Source organism: Myotis davidii, unplaced genomic scaffold, assembly GCF_000327345.1.
Source record: "Myotis davidii unplaced genomic scaffold, ASM32734v1 scaffold168, whole genome shotgun sequence".
NCBI lineage: Eukaryota > Metazoa > Chordata > Mammalia > Chiroptera > Vespertilionidae > Myotis > Myotis davidii.
In genome coordinates this window covers 4933224-4943219 of record NW_006383016.1, presented here as the reverse complement: position 1 = coordinate 4943219, position 9996 = coordinate 4933224, and the positions used below count along the sequence as shown (strand labels likewise).

The 9996-nt window shown below is 36.6% G+C and overlaps 1 protein-coding gene across 4 annotated transcripts in view; it reads left to right on the top strand.

Moving 5' to 3' along the window:
• KLHL7 (kelch like family member 7) overlaps positions 1-9433 on the top strand; it is a 44385-nt gene extending 34952 nt beyond the window's left edge. For all 4 annotated transcript variants that reach the window (XM_006779024.2, XM_015558182.1, XM_006779025.2 and 1 more), the window contains 4 exons: positions 1388-1628; positions 2614-2815; positions 6333-6430; positions 7985-9433. In XM_006779024.2, coding sequence (XP_006779087.1) covers positions 1388-1628; positions 2614-2815; positions 6333-6430; positions 7985-8268 — 825 coding nt within the window. In that variant the 3' untranslated portion in view covers positions 8269-9433. The remainder of the gene's footprint in view (positions 1-1387; positions 1629-2613; positions 2816-6332; positions 6431-7984) is intronic.
• Positions 9434-9996: the final 563 nt, after the last annotated feature.

The window sequence follows — 9996 nt, the reverse complement described above, 5'->3', positions numbered from 1 at the left end:
CTTTGAACAGCCCTCATTGTGAAGTCCTGATAGGTGCCAATTTCTAACCATTGGAAAGAAAAAAGTGAGTTTCCAAGACTACTCAGAACAGATTACAATAGTGCCCCTTGTTTGTGGTTTCACTTTCTGTCATTTCAGTTATCTGCAGTCAACCATGGTCTGAAAATATTAAATGGAAAATTGCAGAAATGAACAATTCATTAGTCATGGCTAGATGATCCTCCTTTTGATGTATAGTCAGAAAGTCAATAGTAGCCTAATGCTACGTCACAATGCCTATGTCGTTCACCTCACTCCATCTCCTCACATAAATGTTGTTATCTTCTCACATCATCACAAGAAGAGTTAGTACAGTACAATAAGATATTTTGAGCCCTGGCCGGGTTTTCTCAGTGGTTAGACCATTGGCCCTCAGACTGATGGGTCCCGGATTCGATTCTGGTCAAGGGCACATATCTCAGTTGCAGGTTGTTGGTTCAATCCCTGGCCCTGGTTGGGGTGAGAGCAGGAGGCAACCAATCCATGTGTCCCTCTCACATCAATGTTTCTCCTCACACTCCCCCCTTTCACTCTTGCCGCCACCTTCTTCCTCCCTCCCTTCCACTCTATGTAAAAATCAATGAGAAAAATATCCTTGGATGAGGATAAATTTTTTTTAAGATATTTTGAGAAGATTCCACATTCAGTTAGATTTTACATTATAATTCTCAAAATACCTTCTAGCTTTAGACATGGGTAAAATAATGGCAGTTTAAACTTCATATTAACCATTGTTTTTTTGTCTTTTTCGTTTTTTTCAATCCTCGCCTAAGGATATGTTTTCTATTGATTTGAAAGAGAGAGAGAGAGAGAGAGAGAATATTACAGCAGTTGGTTGCCTTCTGTACACACCCAACTGAGGATTGAACCCATCATCCTCAGTGTACAGGAAGATGCTCCAACCAACTGAGCTACTCTGGCCAGGGCAACTACTGATTCTTTATAACTCCATACATCTGGCAGGGAAAGGATGAGGATATTTACACTTGAAGAAAAGTTGTTTGTTTGTTTTTTAAATAACAAACTACTTTGCTTACTGTAGAATTTTCCTGTATTATTATCCTCAGTAACAGAAAGAATGGGAGACTGGGTGATGACAATACATCCAGGTGCATTAAAGTTTATTTTAGAGCCAGAAAAGACCCAAAGCAGCCACAGTCTTCTTCTTGCCCTCTGCCAACATTCTGGAAAAAAATCACACGATTAGATAATAGTCTCAAGCCAAACATTTTTATATGTATTCTAGTAAATTAACATATTCTTGTGTTTTGTATTTTCTCAACTCTGTCTTTATCCTTTTCATTTATACTTTTCTGTTACTGAAAGCTTCTTTCCTTTCCTGTTACAGGATTATAGCTGGACGGATATCCGCTGCCCCTTTGAAAAACGAAGAGATGCAGCATGCGTGTTTTGGGACAATGTTGTATACATTTTGGGTGGCTCTCAGCTCTTCCCCATAAAACGAATGGACTGCTATAATGTGGTGAAGGATAGCTGGTATTCCAAACTGGGCCCCCCAACACCTAGAGACAGCCTCGCTGCCTGTGCCGCAGAGGGCAAAATCTATACATCTGGAGGTTCTGAAGTCGGTAAGGACTTTCTCAGTGCTTTTGTTTGGGGCATGTGTTTTAAAGCCAAGTACCTTGGCTTTCATTTTTAAATAAACAGTTGGTGTTATTTATTCAGATATTTTTTGACATAATTTAAATGGATATGTTACATTTTAGAGCCCATTTCCCTGGGCTCTAAATCAGTATGAATCAGTACTTCAAAAGAGCTTCAACTTCCTAGATTATGTCCATTTTTTAAAAAATATGTCCAGTTTTTTAAAAATGTGTTATTAATTTTTAGAGAGAGAGGAAGGGAGAGGGATAGAGAAATAGAAACATCGATGAGAGAGGAACATCATATATTGGCTGCCTCCTGCACACCCCCTCCTGGGGAACGAGCCCACGACCCAGGCATGTGCCTTGATGGGGAATAAAACTGGAGAACCTTTTGGTTCCTGAGTCAACGCTCAACCACTGAAATATACAACGGTACCTTGATAATATACTCAAGAATGGACCAGCATGACTTCTCAGGGCTCACCATACAACCCCCGAGAGAAGTCAGGAAGATAGTATTGTTAGTGGTGCAGTAGCTGTCATAGAATATTATATGGTAAGCCTCAGAATATTATCAGATAGTAGTTTTCATATTTTAAGGCATGGGCTTATCATCTGTGATTAGGTATGCTTTTTCCCCTCTATATAAACATTTCAAGTTTGGATAATTCCCATCATGCACCACTGGGCTGGAGGACATCCATAAAGTTCCTTATTTAATTTTTCTCTTGAAATAAAACCAAATCTTTTCCTAAAATGCAATTACAATATGTAAGTCTCTCCACAGATCCTTCTGTGAATATTTTCCAAGGTCTGTACCAACTAGTCCTACATTGTGTTGCTGTTGTTGAGTCTAGAAAAGACTCTGTAAATTCTTTCTTCCAGTAACCGACTCCCTCTGCAGTCAGCTCGCTCTAAGCCTGTGCACACACTCCATCAAGCATGACGGGGCCTTCTTCTTTTCCAGGAAACTCGGCTCTGTATTTATTTGAGTGTTATGACACGAGAACTGAGAGCTGGCACACAAAGCCCAGCATGCTGACCCAGCGCTGCAGCCACGGGATGGTGGAAGCCAATGGCCTAATCTATGTTTGCGGTGGAAGTTTAGGGAACAATGTTTCTGGCCGAGTGTTGAATTCCTGTGAAGTTTATGATCCTGCCACAGAAACGTATGTATGGATTTAAAATTCTATTTCACAGTATTGTATCCTGTAAGCTCAGTGTAAGAAAAAGAGCCCAACGGGAGAATTTAGCTCTAATAGTAAGAATATACACACAGTTTTAAATGTTTACAGCCTGGACCCTTTCTCTGCACCTTAAGAAATGGCTTCAGTTTATACCCTGTGGCAGCCCCTCTCTTTCTCTTTCTCCTTGTAGGCAATGAATGTCTATGAATGATGAGACAAGTCTGACTGCTTGATCAAACTCATGAAATAACTTCCTTTTAGAGGTCAGGAAATGTAGGGGAGGAGGGGGGAGATTAGGATCAGTAGTAAATTTGCCTTTAATTAAGAAATATTATATGTTTAATTAGAAATAGTAATAAATCATGACCCTAGGTATGATGCCTTTTGTGAGCTTTGTGCTTAGGAAAGTATGTTTAGATTCATTTTTATTCAACAAAATTATTCTTAAATCAACTGGTTTTTGAAAAGCAAAATGCTAAAGAAATAAATGATTAGCCAGTTTTTCTGATCTTGTAATTAACATGATGAAACCCATTGAATGTAGCCAGAGGAAATATGCTAATTATTTAATAGTAAGGGCAGTGAAAAGTACAATGACATGGAACTAGTGAGGACATGAACACAGATGATGTCCTAGTGATACTCAGAAATATCCCAAGAACTTCAATGAGAAAATTCGCCTGCTTTTTGAAAGGATTATTCTTCCTTTACCCAGAACAAGATATTGGGTAAATATGTTCAACTGAGATGTTACGCCAAAGAGTGGCACCAACTCTCTTGTGCTCAAGTTTTATATTTAGGAAATATTACCAGACTTCAAAATATAGAAGTCTTCCACTCCAGCTGCTGCTTTTTTTTTTTATTAAGAGTAACAATTTAATTATAAAATATGACCAGTCATGTGCATTTATTTATTTATGCTTCCCACCTGCTTTTAAGGGTTTAAAGAAGCATAATCAGTAACTCCTTTACCAAGCAAAAATGTGGTTAACAATAGTTTGTTTACTCATATTTTGCTCATCTGGTTACCAGTGTTAGAAATAGAATTGAGTGCAATGTATCTTGAAATTTGTCTTTTGCCCAGTGTTGAGACTAGGCAATCTCTTGAAATCATCCAGATTTATTACTCCTTTCAAAATGTACCTCTGTACTTACCTTTGTACTTGTCAGAGCACACTGGCTTATCCTCATCTTATCATCCACCAATTCAACTATCTATCTACCCCTTTTTGCCCCACACCACAGGAGTGTATATCAGCTGTCCTCCCTCCTAGATCAGTCTCTACTACACCTCCCATAAGCCCTGTGCTCAAAAAGTGTTGCAGCATACTAATTGGAAAACTAGTCTCATTCATCCTGCTGCCTAATTCTTTTTTCATCTCTAAAAAATCTCTTAAAGTAGGACCCATACCATATAAACTCCGGGCTTTTAAATTTGTTCAGGCAGTATCAATGTAAATCAATATATTCTTGTTCATATTAGAGTAAACATTAAAGGAATTCTGTAACCTCAATTTTTTAAAAAAACTAGGTGATTATATTCAGTTTAGGGAATATTTTAAAACTTATACAACTTAGCATTTTTTGTATATATTGAGCTTGTATGTTAAATTTGAATTTTTCGTATCCTCTTCAATGCCCTTAAATTTTCTTAAGTGAAAAAAGAGTGTGACTATAATTATCCAACTCTCAAAATGAAAAATAAGTTATATATTACTAAGATTTTCTTTCTACTGTGATCTGTCCATCCATGTTTTTTACAAAATTTTCTTCCCAGTTTTGACAGTTTTTTAAGTATTTTGTAACTAGACTGTGTTTAATTGGAAGGTCTGGAATAAAACCTCTGCAGTCAGAATTTTAAGAAATTAAAATTGTGAAACTTCCGTAATTGTAAACCTTCAGGAAACTTATCCTATATAATAAAACCCTAATATGCAAATTGACCAAACAGTGGAATGACTGGTCGCTATGATGCGCACTGACCACCAAGGGGCAAACGTCTGCCCTCCTAGAGGAAGACAACCAACAGGCGGCAGTGGCAGTGGCGATCGGGGGGCAGTGCCAGCCAGCGAGTGCCCCACCAGTCGCCGCCTGCAGACCCGCAAACCCCCAAACTGGTAGTCAGACATTCCCAGAGGGTGCAGGCCGGCCTGAGGGACCTCCACACACACCTCTCTTGCACAAATTTTGTGCACTAGGCCTCTAGTATATACATAAAAACATGCGCTTTATACCATGGACATATTTGAAGAAGAGAGGGCTTTATATATATTGAATTTTTCCAAATCAAATAGTGTGTTGATTGTACTTGGATAGCTTACTCTATAAAGCTCACTGCATGGAGAGGCAGTGGAGGCCTGGTGCTGGCTCTCCCACTTCTAAGCTGTGTGCTGGTCTTTTCACCTGGACAGGCCTGTGTGTTTATCCTGAAAAGCAGGAGCAGCGTTGCCAACCTCACTTTACAGAGTACTCTGAAAATGACAGTGGTGACTGCCAAACCACTTTTTAAAAATAAATATAAGGCAACAAATAAGTTACTACTATTTCATAGTTAATCATTATGCCTTAATTATGTTTTTAAAAGTTACATTTATTACATTGTTTAAAAGAAGAAATAGAAATAACCATACTAGAGGGTAACACTTATGCCATTTTTTGTTGTTGTTGTTGATTGGAGTATTTTGGTTATTAGCTATTATGCACACAACCCCTGTGTGCCAGTACCATCTTCACAAACACAAATGTCAATTGTGTTTATGAGAGTATATGCAAAAGAAAGGATTGAATCGCAGAAAAAAAACAGTTAACCACATTGTCTATGATGTGTATGAATATGATGCTTTTACCTGTGAATTAGTGTCCTTCAACGCTTGTATCCACATTTATATCTCATTCTCAGTATTTGTTGTAGTGGCTGTGAACACAGCAACATACTAATAAGTTATTAAACTTAACAGAACGATAGCACTTTTGTTACTAGGTCTGGCTAAATTCCTAAGTGTAAATTTGAAGATGAACATGTGAATAGTAATAGATACTACTAAGTTGCTGGTGCTAGAGGCCCATAATAAATTTGTTTTACTTATTCATATATAAATATTAATTAACACCACATGTGACAGTGTTTGTGCTTTATAGTCTCTTATGTACCTTAACCTTGTTTTTTGTTATCATTTTACAAGTTATTGTGAACTACAGGAAATGGATTTCTTCCACAGACATGTTAATAATCTCAAATATGTCCTATATGTCATACCCTATCAGAGTTGAAGGGAATAAAATCTGTATTTACCCACCTATAAATAAATTACTCAAAACCACTGTAAAGCTTTTGTTTTCTAGCCTTCCGAATGTGTGTGTGTGTGTGTGTGCGCGCATGTGTGCACACGCACACACATATGTGACTGGTAAGTGAGCACTTAGTTGGGATAACAGATCTTTCTTATAAATTAATATTGTGTGTGAACAGTACACTAAAAACTTTCTTTTATTTTTTCAGATGGACTGAGCTGTGTCCAATGATTGAGGCCAGGAAGAATCATGGACTGGTATTTGTGAAAGATAAGATATTTGCTGTGGGCGGTCAGAATGGCTTAGGTGTGTGATGGTGTTAATTCACTGTTCAACTTTCCCAATGAGTTTGATGATACTTCCTTACCTTAAATTATGGAAACATTTCTTAAAATGTAAATATAGGGGTTTATCCAATACATCATTATGCTTATTTTTATGGCTTCTAGTAAACTATAGATTGCACAAAGATTCACACAATAGGCCTTCCTTCCCCTGGCTGCTGGCACTGGTTTTCCTCCGGCACCCAGGACCCAGTCTTCAGCCTTCACTCCACACCTGTGTATGCAAATAACTGCCGTCTCTGTTGGGTTAATTTGCATAGTCGCTCTGATTGGTTGGTGGGCATAGCGGAGTGATACCTATTTGCATGTTTCTCTTTTATTAGTGTAGATAGAAACATTGGAGTACATTTAACATCCTTTTCCATGAAATGTGGGTAATGCCCATCAGTCATTGTAACAGTCCCAGACAGCTTCTGCACATTTCTAAATATTTCTGGGGTTTGGTATCATTAGTTTTAAGAACTATTGAATAATAGAAATATTTGAACTTTTAAAAAACTTTTAAAGTACAGGTTTTAGGACTTGTATCCAGGCTCTGAATGGCAAACTTTCCTAACATTTTTTTAAAATATATTTTATTGACTTTTTACAGAGCAGAAGGGAGAGAGTTAGAAACATTGATCAGCTGCTCCCTGCACACCTCCTACTGGGGATGTGCCCGCAACCAAGGTACATGCCCTTAACCGGAATTGGGACCTTTCAGTCCGCAGGCCAATGCTCTATCCACTGAGCCAAACCAGTTAGGGCATAACATTTTTAAACATTGCATGAAAATATTAGTATTACTATTTTATTAAATGAGTAAATTTGACCTTTTTTTTAAGATTTTTAATTGATTTTTAGAGATAGAGGAAGGGAGAAGGGGAGAGAGAGTGACACATTAATTGGTGGCTGCCTCCTATTACCCCTCTCTTGAGCCCCACTGTATCCACTGAGCCAAACTGGCTAGGGCTAGCAACCTTTTTGGTTGGACAGTGCCCAGCCAACTGAGCCATACTGGCCAGAGCTTTATTTTCTTAAATAATATACTAAAATCTTAAATAATTGCTTTAAATAATGGAGACTTTGGACTGAATCTATAGATTATTCCACAAACCTCATTTTAGTCAGCACCATTAAGCATTACTTAAATGTAACAATAAAATAACTTCTTTCCCTTGCCTATCTCTTTTCATTGCTATTTTCCATAAACTGCTGAAAGATAAATAGTACAAGGACAAACTCGGACATTTGAATAATTAGATTTAAAGTTAATCAACAGGAAAATCCACAGATTGGTTTACTTTTTTATTTTATTTTAATTTTGCATAATCAAATATTTATGATTCTAAAATGACAAAAATTAAATGTCTGTTGTGTTAAGGTAAGAAAAGATGTGTGGGCATTATAAGATTCTTACACCTTTTCTGCATGCTTGAACATTATCATAATAAAATGTTAGAAAAATGAAAAAAAATATTACTTTAAGAGATCTTAGAATTGTTCATGTAGTTCATGTTGTTTTATTCTTTTGAAGGTGGCCTGGACAATGTGGAATATTATGATATTAAGTTAAATGAATGGAAGATGGTCTCACCAATGCCATGGAAGGGTGTAACAGTGAAGTGTGCAGCAGTTGGCTCTATAGTTTATGTCTTGGCTGGTTTTCAAGGTGTGGGTCGATTGGGACACATCCTTGAATATAACACTGAAACAGATAAATGGTTTGCCAACTCCAAAGTTCGAGCTTTTCCAGTAACAAGTTGTTTAATTTGTGTTGTTGATACTTGTGGAGCAAATGAAGAAACCCTTGAAACATGAAAAATGAGTGGACTTCAAGACTTATTGGAGACTCAAAAATATGGCCACCAATACTTTGTTCCAAGAGTTGGTTACAAAGTTTTAGTTTGGTGGGTTTTGGGTTGGTTTTTTTTGTTTTTGTTTTTTTGTTTTGTGTGTGTGTGTGTGTTTTTAAGGAAATTTCAAGTAAAGAAAGTCCCCTATAAAATCATATTTCCTTAATTCAAAGACCACATTTTAGCTGTCCACATAATCATGAACATATCTAGCAAGAAAACTTGAAAAACACTAAGCATTTGGTGAAAATATGAATTTTTCTTAAATGAATTTCGCATTTATAACTATAATTATGACAGAGTGGGAGATTGGCTCATCAGTGAACAGTCTCATCTTAGCTCTAGATTCTATTTTCATACATCACAGAAGTGCTATGTATTAGGCTATTTGTTTCAGTTTAGTCGAGAACTAAAAAAATAGTATGGAGCAGCTTAGTCTCCCATAGATTTGCTTGTCTTCATTTGTTCCATGTAGTGCCAAATGTGTTCCATTTTTAAAAGCAAGGCAGAGTGAGTCGAGGCATGCGCATACTCTCTCACAAACTTCATAATCGCATTTTGGGACTTAAAAATGTACCAAACTCCTGATGAAATATATTCAATCCAATTAAATATATTCCATCTTTTAAACAGAAATGTCAAGCTTAGCACCCATTATTAATTTGTCATTGTTTTACCCAGGGCTTAAAAAATGATTATGTCTCTTCAGTCCTCACTTCAAATAAAATCCAATTATAATAAAATGATTGACTAGCCAGAAATAAAGCTATTTATAGCAAATTTATAGGTCACTAGAATAGCACTGATAATTATACAATATCAGTGTTGATTTTGAACTTCTAATGGATTAAAAGGTACATGATTTCTTTTCCTTAGCAATATGCATCAGAGATATTTGATCCCATTGTATCAAAAAGTTTTGTAATAATTTGAATTGCATATTTGTCATCTCTTACTGCTTTTGTGAAGTCAACAAGTCTTTCACAAACCCATCTACTCATTTCTTCCTACTAATGTTTTGCCCGTTTACATTATGAAAAGTATGGAATGAGCTATATAAAGCTGTCACCATCAATGTTTTTATCTGGTAATATTAAATATTTTTTAATAAAACAGACTGCTAAGTTCTATTCATTCTTTATTTTAGATGTGTTAATGATTTTTTCTTTTAATTTGTGAAGCAGTGTTCCTATTTTAATTTTGTTTTCTCTATATGGGAGTTGTATAATCGTAAACACTAAAAAAATGTTTAAATGAAAACAACTGTAGAAAGCATTATGATATGTTTATATACAGTTTTTTATGTACATAATAGCTTTATTAAGATATAATGTACATATCAAACAATTCACCATTTAAAGTGTACCATTCAGTGGTCTTTAATATATTCACAGAGTTGTGCAGCTGTCACCACAATTTTGGAACATTTTCTTCACCAAAAAAAAAAACCCCATACTCATTAGCGGTCACTCACCATTTTTCCCCTTGTCTCATTTCACTGTGGCTCCTGCAACAAATTACTACAAACTTGGTGGCTTAAAACAACAGAAATGTACTCTTCTTTAGTTCAGCGGGCCAGAAGCCCTACATCAAGGGTCAGGGTGCCTCCTTCTGGAGGCCCTGAGGCAGAAACTACCCAAGCCTCTCCCTACCTCTGGTAGCTGCTGGCAGTCCTTGCTGTTCCTTGGCTTGT